Raw genomic sequence first — 16586 nt, 5'->3', positions numbered from 1 at the left:
GATATGACAATATTTTGTTTTCTACCAGAATCTCTGCTGGTGTTCACACAGTTTCTTCTTTCTGATCATTGTGGTTGAATAGGTACTGGCTTAATGCAGGAAGTTCCAGCAGTGCAATCCTGCTGCATATGGGCTCAGGGTTATTCATTATTCTGGATACACACAATACTTGATTTTAAATGTGAAGTCATGAGCTGACAATGGGCCATAAAACTAATTTTGAAGGTGGCTTATCATATTCAAGCAATGTAAATAATTGATGAAATCATGCTACACTTACTTATTCACTGAACAATGAAGGTAAATTGGAGCAGGTAAATACGTGATGGTAACATTATCAACAAGTTAGAGGTTTAAGTAGCCAGTAGTCAGATTTCAGGGACTCCCATGTGTTTGGGACATGCTGACTTCCAGACGTACAGATGTACATGGAATTTCACAAGAACCTGCAATTAATATTTTATTGCTTTACACTCTCTGGAACATTCTTAGTGTGCAGGTTTTACAGAGGTGAATACAGTAGCCATTCAGTGTGTTGTCAGACACAAACAGCCTTTGTAGAATAATTATAGGTGTGATAGCATGTCATGGTTTAAGTGGGTATTAGCACTAAAGAAGGCACTTGTTTCAAATAATGGAGCTAAGCTCTTGGGTGTTAAGGTATTGTGCAGGTATTGGTTGAGATTTTCTGAGGTGCTCTCTCTTGGTTGGCTGTGGTCATTATCCTGGTTGGGTGATTCTGATCTCTTCATGTTCCCAATTGAAATGAGACATTAATGGATATATTATAACACCAGTGTAGAAATGCCTGTTATTCTCCATGACTAAGGAAAACCCACAAAACTTACAAAATTGCAGGTGATAGGAGATTCCTTAGGTATCAGTAACACTTTGGTCATATATAAAGTATGTGCCTAGTTCTATAATGGAATCTTAAATGCTTGATTGAATCTAATGATGGTTTATATTTCTGGATGTATATTTACTTGGGGGCAAGAGTCTGAAATTGGAACCATCACCCCCAATCATCACCATGACCTCACCATCACTACCACCATCACCACTACTCCCACTGCCAGGTACACTACCGCTCCATATCTGCACATCAACCTTAAAATATAGATGATTGCCATGCTACAGGTGGTGAACAGGCTTCTGAGGGGTTTCGCACCATTACCTCATAGCTACTGCCAACACCTGCTTACTCAGGGAGGCTGGAAGGGGTAGCTTTAATCAGAATGAAAAATTTGTGAAAAGAAAGGATAAAGAGAACTTTAAAGGTAAAGCTGATGTTCTCTTGTTGAGTTTGTTGCTGCTTCAGTTTGAAAAGCACCTCTGTGGATGTCACAAACAACTCTCTAGACTAGTCAAGGGAAAGAAGAGCTTAGGACATCTTGAAACCTTTACAAATAAATCTTAAGTTGATAACTGCAGAGGTAGGAAGTTGCTTTCTCCAATGACCACAGAGAATCCCTTGATCCGACAGGTGTTCCTTGTGGAGCACATACATTATTCCTGGCCACACAACTTCATAATAAAATCACCAGAGATTCAAAAATAAAAGTATGAATGACATGAAGACATTTTAGGGACAAATGAGGACATTTGACAATGTACTCGCTGTATTGTTAGAAAATCATTGTTAGTTTTGTTAACAGTGACAACATTATTGAAACTTTACAGGGTAATGTCTCTGTTCTGGGGGTATGCATGCTGTCGTTTTCAGCAATGAAGTAATCATTGAGTCAGCCACTGATTTTCAAATGGTTCAGCCAAAAGAAAAATACATGTGTAGAGAGAGAGAGAGAGCTCATGCAAGTGCAAACATGGCAAAATGTTAATGTTGAATTTAGGTGAAGTGCAAATGGTGTTTCTTATGTAGTTTTTTCAACTTCTTAATTTGTTTGAATACCTTCAAAATACAAACTTGGAGGAAAGGGGAAAACAAAATCTGAAAGAGGTGTGTTAAATTATTTAGTGTCTGGTATCTCATTTATTATAGAAGAGAGATGAAGCTAATTCCTCAAAGAGAGGCTAAAGGGAAGGGTCTAGGTGTACTTTGCAAGACTAATGAGAAGCATTTACTTTAGAAGGATGCTTAATGTAAAGCACAGACTTTATATCAGAATTAAGTGGCAAACATTATTAGTTTGTATCCATCATGACTTTAAATCTGTATTTATAAACTTGAAAATGGAGTTTCTCCACAGTATTGATTATGTCTGAAAGCATGCCAGAAGCCTGAAATATTTAGAATTCTGGAAGCAATGACACATGACTTACTGTCAGATTTAAAACTGCCCTATCATTGCCCAGTTAAAGTTGCTTGGACACATAAAGTTGAAAATGAATAAAAATGAACTCTCCATGTGTTGCTTGTTTTCAACAAGAGTAGACCTCACCTATACAAAGCATAGTTAGTTGCCTCCTTATTATTGTGCTGCTGATTAATGAGTTTGCACATTAACCACAGTGAAAGTAGAGATTCAGGATAATTAGCACAGGCCTGCTACTCGCGTGTTCCTAAGAACCTGTGCTGTTGAAGGCAGGTGTGGAGGCCAGAGCTGGGAAGGGGGTTTGGAAAAGTGAGCCCGTCCTCATGCCCTGCTGAGCCTGAATCATGATCAGTTTGTAAACCACTTAATTCTCCCCCAGATAATCAAGAGTGGACTGTTTTGCCACTGTGATACTGGGTTATCCATGAAATGAACTCCCTGTCCTTTTACCTTCCCTTTACCTTGCAATCAAGAGTCACCTGTAGGTATGCCTCAGAAAATATATATGTAAATAAATCATGCCTTGCATTTGTCAGAAGATTTTATTGTTTAAAGTAATGACTCTCAGCCCTGACTGCTCATGAGAATCATCTTAAAGAATTTTTAAGGGCACCTGGGTGGCTCAGTCAGTTGAGCGTCTGACTTCAGCTCAGGTCATGATCTCATGGTTGGTGGGTTCAAGCCCCACATTGGGCTCGCTGCTGTCAGCCTGTCAGTGCAGAGCCCGCCTCAGATCCTCTGTCCCCTTCTTTTTTGTCCTTCTCCCCTATTGTGCTCTCCCCCCAAATAAATAAACATAAAAAAAGAATTTTTAAAATATGATTGCTCATCATATGACTTCACTCATATGTGGGATTTAAGAAACAAAACAAAGAGAAAAAGAGAAACAAGGAAACAGACTCTCAATTATAGAGAACAAACTGATGGTTATCAGTGGAGGGAATGGGTTAAATAGGTGCTGGGGATTAAGGAGTGCACTTGTCAGGTGATGAGCATTGGGTAATGTATGGAAATATTGAATAACTATATCATACACCTGAAACTAATATAACACGGTATGTTAAACAAATTAGAATAAAAACTTTAAAAAATGTAATTGCTCAGTGGCTAGGAGGGGCTTAGCATAGGATTTTTTAGTGCACGGAGAGCTGAAGCCCCTGATTCCTAGTCAGAATTCCTAATTAGGAGAAGGAGCATCTGGGTGGCTCAGTCAGAAAAGCATGTGACTCTTGGCAAAAGCATGTGACTCTTGAGCTTGAGGTCGTGAGTCGAGCCCCTTGCTGGGTGTAGAGATTACTAGAATTCTTTTTTTTTCTCGTTTATTTATTTGAGAAAGAGAGAGAGAGAGAGTGCATGCGTGAGAAGGGAAGGGGCAGAGAGAGAGGGAGAGAGAGGATCCCAGGCAGGTTCTGCACTGTCAGCACAGAGCTCAGTGTGGGGCTTGAACCCATGGACGGTGAGATCATGACTGGAGCTGAAACCAAAAGTCAGATGCTTGACGGACTGAGCCACCCAGGCACCCCAAGATTACTAGAATTCTTAATCGGGGCACACATTGGAATCACAGTAGCTCTTTGGAAAGAAGATACCTATAGAATCAGAGTCTCCTGGCTGGGTTCCTGGACACGTGTGTTTTTAAAGCTCCACGTGTGATTCTGGGATGCATCTCTGCATAAGAATCACTTATTTAAAGCAACTCTGGTTGGGATCTTTTTGTATATTGATCATTCAACATCTAATGTATTTGTTCTATAAGCTCTGACTTGTGTGTGTCAGATTGTTCTGGAACAACATCTGTGCTTGGAAACATTCTTTTCCAAATAGGAGGTAATAAGAAAAGGGATGATTCCAGATTGAAGCCCAGTTGTCTAGGATGAATACAATAGACTGGTTCTTTCATTTCTTCTGGCATAATTATTGAAAGCAACTGTCTGGTATGGCTTATGGAATTGCTGTGTGTGATCCATATCAGCCAGTCCTCATGCGTAAATGGCATAATACTTAGTAGATGCTGTGTCAAGAGGTATGGTGGTGATGCTTATGGGGATCATGGTGAAAACAGTTCATTTTGAGCTCCTACTATATGCCACTATTCTAAGTGTTTTGCTAGTATTAACTCATTCATATTTCACAAAAAAAAAACCATTTGTGATAATTTCTTGGCTCCATTAGAAAGGTGAAGAAACTGAGGCACAGTCAGCTAACTCACCCCAGGGGGCACAGGTGATAAATGGCAGAGTCACTGGCCATGTGGCTCCAGGCTGCTTCCTTAGAGGCTGTGGATCTGTGTTGTTCTGTGTTGGAAGGAAGCCATCCAAGAGCCCTAGGACTTTATACTCTGTCCTCCAGGATCTCATACTTGCTGGTGTTTTTAAGATGGATGTGATACCATCATCTTTACCCATTTTTTAGCAGAAAAGATTATAATCAGACATGTGTTCTTTTTTATAAAATTTTCTTTTTAATGTTTATTTATTTTTGAGAAAGAGAGAGACAGTATGTGAGCGGGGAATAGGCAAAGAGAGAAGGAGACACAGAATTTGAAGCAGGCTCCAGGCTCTGAGCTGTCAGCACAGAGCCCAACGCGGGGCTCCAGCTCACAAACCATGAGATCATGACCTGGGCTGAATTCAGATGCTTAACCGACTGAGCCACCCAGGCGCCCCCAGACATGTGTTCTTTATTATGCTTATGCCTAATTCTAATAATAAATCCTTATTTAATGTGACTTAAAGGGAACTGACAACTTATTCAGAAACAAGTTATAAAAATTATGGAGACAATTATTATGCTAAAAATTATGGCATATAAAGCATCATTAAAGGAATGGCAATACTTGAACATCACATAGATATGAGGTAGAAGGAATGATAGAGGTCTAAAATGTTTTGCAGGCTAGCCAATTAATTATAGTTCCTTTGAATGACCGTAGAAGTATTTGTAAGACTTTGTAAGAGATGCATGTATACAGCAGGCAGAAACATTTAATACAGTATGAATTTCTGGTAGTTATTCAAAAATAGAAGAGCAGGAATCACTTAGGGATATGAATTGTTTTTGCCTATGTACACCCATTCCATTTTCATAGGTGGGAGACAGGATCTGATGGTCAAACCTCTTCCCCCATCCATTTCTCAATGGATCTTTACAAGGATCAGAAATCACTTCCTCTCTAAGGATGGGCCCCAATCTGGCCATTCAGAGCATTCTTTTTCCTGGATTACAGTGATTACTTTAGGTTAAAGTATAAAATCTAGGCAAGTCTAATGAGACTCCAAGTTGAGACTTTCTTTAGTTTTTTGGGGTTGCTAAGCTATAAAGATGATGTCAACCCAAAGCTGCTAAGGATGGAGCACGAAGACAAGCAGTTCCTACCATGTTTTGAGCCATGGCTGGATTCAGCCATTGCCTGAAGTTAGTCCTTCCCAGACTTTCCTGCTACATAAACCAGTGAATTAATCGCAATTTCCTCCCATCCCTCGGGGGCTGGGAGCATCTTAAGCCAGTTTAATTGGGGGTTTGGTCCTCACTAATATGCTTGTATTGTGGCGATCAAACCTGACATAAACAACCACATGTCAAGGGCAACATAGAAAGTCTTCCAGCATCTTAAAATGCCATTCAAACTTGAGATTCTATTGTTTTATGCTTTCTCTCTAGAACAGTTGATTTTTTTAAGAGCATAGCTATAAACTTGGGTGTTCTAAAGCAAAAACTTTTAGAAAAACATTCTTTGCTAATTGATCACTGAGGAATGAGGGCCTTCCATTTGCTTTTACTTCTGTTGATCTAGAGGCAGCACATCTGTGAAGAGAGAGATACAGAGCAGCTGTGTGGCCCTGGCCCCGTTTAGGAGGTTGCTTTCATTTTGCAGCCTTCTCTCATACCAGATTTGCCCACATGGTTTATGTCTAAGGGGATGAGTGGCAGGGCTTCTAATAGTGAAGGTTTAACTACAGTAGTGTAGTTAGAAGGTTTAACTACAGTAGTGTGCAAATGGTTGCATTGGCTGTTTGAACGGGAGCTGTGAGGTCCTTCTGTAGTCACAGTTAGAGGCCCTGTTCTAGCCTCCCCATACCTGGAAGTACCTGTCATCCTTTCCACCACTCTCCCTGTAACTCTCTCATTTATCTCAGCCCAGTACTCACTCCAGATCCTCTGGGTTAGACTTGGTCTTTTTTTAGGCTAAGGACAATCTCATGTATATTTAGTCATATAAATGTTATGTACTACTTGATATATTAGCAAGTCATAAGTGAATTGGAAGATTCTTCAGAAGAAATTGCACGTCTGTCACTTCAAGACCTAGGCAATTATCTCAGTAATAGAAAAGAAGAACACCTAATCCCAAAAGCTGGTTATGCTAATACCCAGTTTTTCCTTCTCTACCTCTCACTCCGTTCTCCTCCTGCACCTCCCCTGCCCCCACATCAGCAGACTGGTCTTCCTGTTTCTGGTTGTGAAGGTAATTCTAAGGGGCTTTCAGAAATGTGCATGCTGGCAGAAGGTAGCCAGCCTGGGATTAAAGATTTGCTAGAGATAGTCTCCTGGAAGATAAACACCTTTGACTAGTGACATTTAATATGCTGCTTTTTCTCTTCAGAGTGCTTTGCCAGCATTTCTCAGGTGATCCATTCAACACCTCTCACAGATTGGTCAGCAAGATTACACATTTTGTTTTAAGGCAGACAGGTTGGTGTTGTGACTTACTTAAGGTGGTACAGTTAGTTTAGACATCTTGAACTAGATGTTGATGTGTTAACACCTTCCATGCTGACCTTGATTCGCCTTCTTTTGTGGAAATTGACAGCTAAATTATTTTGAAACCAATCAGATTTGGAAGTTCCAAAGAGCTCAGATTCTATGGTTTGTATTTTCGTATAAAATAAATCTTAGGGGGCGCCTGGGTGGCTCAGTCGGTTAAGCGGCTGACTTCGGCTCAGGTCATGATCTCGCGGTCGGTGAGTTCAAGCCCTGTGTCGGGCTCTATGCTGACAGCTCAGAGCCTGGAGCCTGTTTCAGATTCTGTGTCTCCCTCTCTCTGACCCTCCCCCGTTCATGCTCTGTCTCTCTCTGTCTCAAAAATAAATAAACGTTAAAAATAAATAAATAAATAAATAAATAAAATCTTAGGTGTAGCAATAGTTGACTTTAAGAAAAGAAATATTTTGGGGGAAAAAAGACCTGCTTTAGCCAACCTTTAATTTTCATTTTATTCTCTGATTAAATCAGGTTTTCCTTTATAGAATCCATTTTTTAAAGGTGTACAACATGATGTTTTGATATATTTGTAAAATAATTTCCATAATCAAGCTAATTAACATATCCATCACTTTGATAGTTACCATCTTTTTGTGTGTAGTTGAGATCTACTCTCTTAACAAATTTCAAGAATATAATATATTATTATTAGCTAGTTGCCATGCTATATATTAGGCTTCCAGAACTTACTAAACTTATAACTGCAAATTTGTATGCTTTAATCAATATCCCCCCTCTTCCTCCATCCCTGAGCCTCTGGTAGCCACCATTCTATTCTCAGTTACTATAGATTAGACTTTTTGTCTCTAAAGATGGAATCCATTTGTTAAAAGAATATTTCCAACTAGTTGCACTGGATGTCTATACAGACCCATAGCAGTTTGCCATTTCATTCAGTTTGCTGTAGATTACAATACTTATAATACTTATTGTGGTACCTGCCACAACATGGATCCACGATGGATCATTTCATGTCATGCTTTCAGCTTCCTATGGACTAGATACTATCATTACCACATACAGACAAAGAAGCTGGAGCTGACAGCAGTATTTCACTTGCTCAGTTTCACTTCAAGTGACACGAGGTGATAGACCTGAGAATAGAATTTAGGTCCGATGGCTGTTTGGACCCATTCTGTTGCTGACCACTGGGCTGCCACTCTCATACACCAAATATGGCACACCTGTCAAAGCATGTTCACCATGGGGAGAGTCAACATTTACGCAGGTATTTGTCATAGCCCAAACACCACTATTTGTTAATCCAGCAGGCTGCTTCATCTGCTAAGGCTTATGCTATCTCAAAAGCTCATAGAAGGCTATAATGTCTTATCAATTTAAGAAATTAATTATCTTCACTTATAAAAATTCTGGGAAGTTTAGGATTATTATTATCTGTGTTTTTGTTTGCATAGCAATTTAAAATTTTCAAATCACTTTCACAATACTTCAGCCATTCCATTCTCACAGTAAATCAGGACAGTTAATCATATCTACCAGTTGCCCAGTGCAGAAATGGAGGTTCAGTAAGGTGATCAACTTGTCATTCGCTGGGCCGTGACATGAAGTAGCCAAAGTCAAACCCAAGTCATGTACTCTTGGTCTAAGGGAACTGACACCCACATGGGTTCCTCTGTCCTGGTCCTGTCTAGTTTGTGGTCATGGGGTAAAATTGTTCTTGTAAGCCTTTCCTTCCATGGGCTCCTAGTCTGGTGCTGTCATCCGGGTGTTTCTTAATTACACTGTGTTTACAGTTTTTCAGATTAGCTGCACTGCGTTTTGCATGTGACCTGATATTGTGAGGTCTACCTGGCTATGTGAACAATAGCATCTCAAGGCCACCAGTTAACCTACAGGACTACCTTCTGCTGCCTCCCAGGGGCAGCAGAGCTGACAGTGAAGGATCTTCACTGGTGTCATCCCACACTGGGGTTTGACAGTTGGCAGCCTGGAGAATTATCTAATATTGAACTTAATTGGTTATTCTTTCTTTTCCTTGCATATATTTTCTTGCTCCCTGCCTCTTTGCTTCCAAGCCTGGACATTAATTTTCAGACCTGGGCATTTGGGCATGTCCTCTTTTAAGGCCAGTGCATACTTGCTCTTTTCTTTCCTCTGATGAATAGGGCTAGTGAGAAGCTATTTTTGGAAAATATTAAGCTCATGGAGGCTGTGATATCATCATTAGTCAGGCTTTGGACTCTATTGAATAACGTGCATTTTGATTTTAATAGGGCCCTTGACATCATTTCCAAGATGAAAACTAATGTGCTTATTCATATCATTTTTGATGTGGGAGTAAAACGTCTTATTAAGTCAGTGTGAATTTTTCCTTAACACAGTGTTCTACTAACTAAAGCTACCCAGTGCTGGGTGTTGATTTTATGTTGTCACATTTTTGAAGTTTCTCTCTGAGCTTCAGTTTCCTCAGTTCTGTACCCTGTGAAATGGGTATAATATTACTCCTAGGGCTACGAGGTTCTGAAATTCAAAGGATACATGAATGTAAAAGTCTAGGACAGTCCTTGACATTGAGTTGACACACAGTAAGTGTTGGTATTGCTCTTGTTAACATTAAGCATTTTTGAGTCAACAAGTAAGTCCTACACATTTACAAGATGCATTCTTCTAACTGAACGGGCTCCATTGATTTGATATAAGCATGCTGTGTGTGTAACTGTAAAGGACTGGCGCTGGCACTGGAACATTGTTGTTTTTGCTGTTTCCCCGATTACTGTATTTTAACAAATGAGCTAGTATAAATGAAAGTCCTTTGAAAAGCAGAAATGCAGTAGAACAAACTGAGGGTTGATGGACGGTAGGAGAGAGGGGAAAGTGAGTGATGGGCATTGAGGAGGGCACTTGTTGGAATGAGCACAGGGTGTTGTATGGAAACCAATTTGGCAATAAATTATATTAAAATAAAATACAAAAAAATTAATAAGAAAATTAAAAAGTTAAAAAATACAGTGCTGTTATTAAAACACATGCCTTATGCAAATTATGTATTTTATTGTACAAAAACAAGGAATAAAATTAAAATAATGGAATACAAAAAAAAAGAAAAGTAGAAATTACTATACTTATAAAGAAACATTAATATGACTCCATGCCAACACTGGCCTTGGTACCAGATTTTTTAAAATTTTTATTTTGTTTTTTTATGAGAGAAAGAGCATCTCATACATGTATGTGAGCATGTGTGAGTGGGGGAGGGGCAGAGAGGGAAAGGGAGAGAGAGATGGGGCCGGGCGGGGGGTGGGGGGGTGTGTGGGGTGGGGAAGGAATCCTAAGCAGGCTCCATGCTCAGTGCAAAGAGCCTGACATGGGGCTCAATCCCATGACTCTGGGATAATGACCTGAGATGAGATCAAGGGTCAAGGCACTCAACTGACTGAGCCACCCAGCCTCCCCTTGATGTACATTTTTATTGAATCTCCACAGCAAGCAACTCTCAATTTGAAAATTTCAAAGGAAACTGAGACTGGGAAAAGTTAAGAAATTCACCAAGGACCATAAAACCATCAAGTCATGTTGGGGCATCTCCAAAAGGGCTTTCAATAAATAAAGATAAGGAAAGGCCAAAAAATATAGGTTCAGTTAAATTGCCTTATTTTGTGTTTAAAGGGATATGGTGTGGGAATAACATGTTTGTGTTTAGGTTATTAAAATTGATAGGTCTGCTCATAAATGTAAGCAAACCTCTTTGGGGAAAAAAAAGTTGGGACAAATATTGGGAACATACAGCTCATCATTTTGAACAAGTACATTTGCTCATATTACATTTGTTCATTTGTATGCTGACAAAGTTTCATTGTGTGGCAAAGGTAAAGGAGTCAGGAAGGACTGACAGGGACCTGGGACCCCAGTGTGCTGGCACACTCCTGCCTCCATAAATAGTACATGATGGCAGTGATACCTCCTTGCATGGTATAATTCATTGTTTCAATAATTAATGTTGCCAGTGAATGTTTCTAAGAGTTCCAAAGGTAAATAATTTACTGTAATTACCAAGGAGGAGTGATATTACTTATTTGTTAGAACTTAAAAAAAAATGGATCCTTTGTGAAAAGTGACCTCAAGGCCCCAAATGTAGGATTGATACTGTGCTAAAAAATTAAAGTGAGTATCACCACCAACTTTATACTAATATTTGCCCTATTCTGAAGGTTAGTTGGTTGGAGCCTCCAGAAGTCAGTAAAATTGGTGAATAAGGCTGTACTAACACTAACACATAATCTTTGGTTAATCCATGTAGAATTTAGGAACTTTCTGAAGTGATGTGTTGCTTCTGAAGTGTTAGGACCTTGCTATTGTTGACTCTAATTCTATCCCAATTTGATTTCAGCGTTTTTAAAAAAAATCTTTGTAATTCACTGTAAGTTTTTAAATTTATGTTTTATTATTGAAGTTATACAAACAAATAAAAAGCCATGTCATTTTATAAGACGTACTCATTAGGAAAAAAGAAAAGAATTCACATATATACCTTCAGCCTCCAATTTCTCCTCTCCAGACACAACTGCTTAGCGTACCTTTTGATAGCTCTTATCATGTGCTTTCGTGTGTCTAAAATGTATATGTGGGGGCGCCTGGGTGGCGCAGTCGGTTAAGCGTCCGACTTCAGCCAGGTCACGATCTCGCGGTCCGTGAGTTCGAGCCCCGCGTCAGGCTCTGGGCTGATGGCTCAGAGCCTGGAGCCTGTTTCCGATTCTGTGTCTCCCTCTCTCTCTGCCCCTCCCCCGTTCATGCTCTGTCTCTCTCTGTCCCAAAAATAAATAAACGTTAAAAAAAAAATTTAAAAAATAAATAAATAAATAAAATAAAAAAATAAATAAAATGTATATGTGGCTTCTTGTTGGCTTTCACCCATTTCAGGAATTATTTATTCACTTCCCAAAATGGAAGATGAAGCTGTTACTTTAAATACCTCTTCTCTCCCACCATGCACACTTTCCATCCCCTTACTTTCCCCCAAACAGTTGTATTTTACTTTGGTTATGCCAGCATTTAGTGCTTCTATTATGCCTATGTAAATGCTTTCCACAGATGTGAAATGTATTGATTGAATTTTCTTTTTGGCACAATATTTTGCTTTCCCTGGAGTTTTTTGCATTTGCTTGGTGTTCTCTCTCTATATCACTGGTCCAGTCCGCAAGTTCCTCCCAGTTATGCCAATCTCCTCTCAATATGATCACATTCATTAGGTGTTCTATAAATTTCATCTCTCTGTGAGCTTTCTTACTTGTCACGTTCCTTGTAGTTCCACTGAATAGATGTCCTCCTGGGTCTTCCTTCACTGTCACCATGAAAATTCTCTATGTTCTTATATTAGACCCTATATCTTTCCCCTTCTTGGTTGAATCCTTCACTTTGATGGAATACATCTTCCAATAGTTTCCTTACAGAGTTAATGAGAAATATATTTGGGGGGGGGGGTGTATTTCTGAAGATATCTTAATTCTATTTCCGTACCTTTGTTTGCCTGGTTTTAGAATTCTGGGTTGAATATCATTTCCTTTCAGGACTCTGAAGGAACGGCTCCATTGCCTTTAACTTCAGTTTTTCCTATTAAAAGACTGGTGGAAGTCTGCCATGTGTGATCACTTTTCCTCCCTAAATTTGTAGGCTCTTTCTTTGTCTCCAGATTCTAAAATTTCATGATGATGTGCTATAGTCGGTTTATATTCATAATGCTGGTCATTCAAGTGGATTGTTTTACTTTGGGAACTCAGGTCTTCTGCTTTGGGGAAGTTTCTTGAATTATTTCTTTGATTTCTTCTCTATTTCACTGTTTTTTTCTTTCTAAAACTTTTCTCTCTCTCTTTTTTTTTTTTTTTTGAAGAAAAGAAATGGGTTTGGAATTCCTGAAATAATCCTCTGCTTTCTTGTATGCTCTCCTATTTTCTACATTTGAAAATCTCCCCCTAACTTCTTGATATTTTTTCAACTTTAATGCTATCGTATTTGTTACTTTCTATGAGTTATTTTTTCTCTGAGTTTTTTGTTTGTTTGTTTTTAGTGTTTTATTGCTTTATAAGTATAAAAAGATCTCCTCTCTCTGGATATTAATGAAAAATTTTAAGTTTTCTTCTCACTGAAATGCCTCAGTTTCTTCTGATTTGCTTTTGTTCTGTTTGTTTATTTGTTTATCTTATTCCTCATATTATACACTTCACAACTGTCTAGTCACTCTTGGCTGTTTGCTCACTACTAAGCTCATGGGAAGCTCTCTGCACGGGAGCAGAAAGGCTTTTCATCCATGATCTACTGAAGTAATAAGCCAGAGACATTTCACTAGGAAATCCCAATTCCCACTGATTCCTAAGTCACTGGAAAATCCCAGAAAAGATTCCCATTTTCTGCCTGAGGCTCTGTCCCTATCTGTCTTGGAGACCAGTAAAGGAAGGCTGTTCTCTCCTCAAATACAGCTTCTGCCTTTTTCTCTTCTGAGAGTCCAATTGCACATGTTAAAACCTTTCACTGGGTTCCACATGTCTCGTACTATTTTCTGTGTTTTCCATTCTGTTTTTAAGTCCTTTCTTTTGTACATTTTTCCATCTACACTTCCAATTATCTGACCCTGTTTTCTATTGTGCCTAGTCAAGAACTGGCATTGTATTTAGACGTGATCAAATGCCCATTTGATTCTTTCTTTCTTATGTAATTCCAGTGCCTTGTTAACTTTTCCACCTTTTCATTTCTTTCCTCTGTTTTTTCCTTCATGTTTTTCAACATACTAATTAAAGCTGTTGTAAAGTCCTTATTTGCTTACTTCAAAATGTAGGATGACCTGGGAGTCTGTTTATGTATGGTATCTGTTTTATTTTGTTTTTGTTCATGTGCTCTGGCCATGCTGGACATGATATATAAAAAGTTGTAGACAGGACACACCCGATGATGATGTAATTCTCCATAAAGTGTGCACCCTCCCTCTGCTAGACAAATAGGGTGGTAGCTGATCATTTCAATCCAGTCGAGGTTTTGCTGAAATGAGGCAAAATTGTTCGCCTCCCTGGTAAACTTGGACTACCTCTGCTTTGTCCCTGGCCCTTCAGGGTCCTTAAGTGAAAATTTTGTGTGATCCTCTCCCCTGAGAAGTCCCAAACTTCTAAATCTTTTTTTCATGAAACTGCCAAGAAGCAACACTGTGCCTTTTAGTGATTTTCTGGTTAGGTTTCTAGCTTCCTGTTCTGCACAGTCCCAGAATTCAGCAAATGTTCTGCACAGAAATCTGTGGCACGTTTAAGGCCACCCAGATCTCCACCAAAACTCCCTTGGTTTTTCTAGGCCCCAGTAGTGGCCCCTGCAGGTACAAAGCCCAAATTCTATCTGCACTGATAATTGACGAATGCATCCAAGTTAAACATGGCAACAAAAAGCCCACAGGGGTCTTCGAGCCCTTCCCCTCTCCGGAGGGCAGCTCCCCTTGTTCTCTGTGCCTTTTGTCCATGGCATTCAGAGCCCATCTGCATACTTACCAGGTGTGCTTGCAGCAGCAGTAGGCTTCCACTAGCTACTCTGCCCCACTTGGAAACAAAAGTCAGCAAGGTGGGTTTTTTTTTTTTTGAGACATGCGAAATAATTTTATAATTGTAAGATGAACTTGGAGATGTGTTCAAGTCGCTGAAATCATGGTTAGCGTTACTTCTGTGATATTTCTTTTGCCATGTCAGTTACTGAAGATGCTGTCCTAGAAGACTGAAATAAAACAGGGCACCTGGGTGGCTCAGTCAGTTAAGCATCCAACTCTTGATTTCAGCTCAGGTCATGATCTCTTGGTTCATGAGATTGAGCCCTGCATTGGGCTCTGCGCTGACAGCCTGAAGCTTGCTTGGAATTCTTTCTCTCCCTCTCTCTCTGCTCCTTCCCCCTGCAGGCACCCACTGTCTCTCTTTCTCTCAAAATAAATAAATAAACATGAAAAAAATGTGTTTCTTTTAAACTCATGCAGTGGTATGTATAGAAAAAAAGACTCAGAGGCACCTGGGTGGCTCAGTCAGTTAAGCGTCTGACCTCTTCTCAGGTAATGATCTCGCAGTTTGTGGGTTGGAGCCCCACATCGGGCTCTGTGCTAACACTCAGAGCCTGGAGACTGTTTCAGATTCTGTGTCTCCCTCTCTACCCCTCCCCCACTCGAGCTCGCTCTCGCGCGCTCTCTCTCTCTCTCAAAAATGAAGATTAAACATTTTTTTAAAAAAGGTTAAAATAAAACAACTTATCAATAAACTTTGTTTTCTATTCTTGAAACTTCAATGTAGACCTATAGAGGAGTAAGTACAAATTTATTTTGACTATCTGAACTTACAGAGACATACAGGTATATTTTGTAGGTACAGAGAAACCAGTGTCTTATGTGAGTTATTGATGCCTTATATCATTTTATTTTGCAGCATCTAACATTTACAAGAGAATTTGATTCAGATTCTCTTAGACATTATAGCTGGGCTGCAGATACCTTGGACAATGTCAATCTTGTCTCAAGTCCTGTTCATTCTGGGTAAGTAATCTAAACGTCACTTTCCTTTATCCCATTAAATGAACATTGCATTTGTTATTTGTATTTATAAATTCATATTGACAAGCTTTATATGTATGAAATATTGTTCTTCTAAAAGACTTCATTAGTGAGTATATGTCATATATATTTGTAAATCATTTGTAAATGTTCTTTTCTGAGCAAATTGCTATACCTGTTTTTTGTTGAAAAACAAAACACTGTTGGAAAGGAAAATAATTAAAGTATTGGTAAATCTAGTCATTTCCCTTAATTTTACTTTATTCAGATAAAGTTTTTATTTCTGAGTGTCTGATTTTCCTTTCTAAAGGCAAGTTAGATATGGAGGTATTTCTGTTCATCCCTTGCTGACTTCTCTTGTGCTTTGCTTCACATGATGAAACACCTGAAATCTTCAGACCAGTTTGGTACCTCCTGCACCCCTGAAATAAAATTATGATTAAGTCTTATTAAATTACAATTAGAAGAAAAGAAATTAATTTTTAAAAGAAAAGAAGTGAATGTACCAACGTGTGTACCCCAGAAATGCTGTGGTAAAAACCACATTGAACAGGCTCCTTACCGCTGCCCCACTGGTAGCAGAATTAGAGGTGGGCGGTTTACAAGGTAGCCTGCTCTAACTACTGAATTGACAATCAGTGCATATTTACATATGGGATTCTTCACCTGTCAGTAATTAAAACTTGGGATAGTTGATGCCACACAAATGAAATAGAAATCATTGAGATGACAAAAATTTCAAGGTATTTTCACCTCTAAATTTGGCATTTAGGCCATAAATTAGTTGTGATCCAGGACAAGGACAGAGTAATTTGGAATTAAATTAGCTAACAGGAATTAACATTTCTGAAATGCTATATGTGTTATATGAATTATTTTCTGCTGCTTTTAATTAAAATAAATTGTAATAGCTTTACCTTTGTATGTGCCTGGCATTGTGTTAAATGTTTTACATGCATTATCTTACTTAATATTTTTTTGAACCTTAAAATGACACTGTGAGATAAGTTTTACCACTATCCCCATTTTGC

At 39.0% G+C, this 16586-nt stretch overlaps 1 protein-coding gene across 18 annotated transcripts in view; it reads left to right on the top strand.

Moving 5' to 3' along the window:
* The window catches only part of ANK3 (ankyrin 3), a 344583-nt gene that overhangs the window by 246032 nt on the left and 81965 nt on the right, over positions 1–16586 (top strand). For all 18 annotated transcript variants that reach the window (XM_040485091.1, XM_040485092.1, XM_040485096.1 and 15 more), the window contains one exon: positions 15431–15537. In XM_040485091.1, coding sequence (XP_040341025.1) covers positions 15431–15537 — 107 coding nt within the window. The remainder of the gene's footprint in view (positions 1–15430; positions 15538–16586) is intronic.

This window comes from Herpailurus yagouaroundi, unplaced genomic scaffold (genome assembly GCF_014898765.1).
Source record: "Herpailurus yagouaroundi ecotype Mexico unplaced genomic scaffold, PumYag 163, whole genome shotgun sequence".
NCBI classification, from domain to species: domain Eukaryota; kingdom Metazoa; phylum Chordata; class Mammalia; order Carnivora; family Felidae; genus Herpailurus; species Herpailurus yagouaroundi.
The sequence above is the reverse complement of the archived record's forward strand: the minus strand, read 5'-3'. Positions and strand labels throughout refer to the sequence as shown.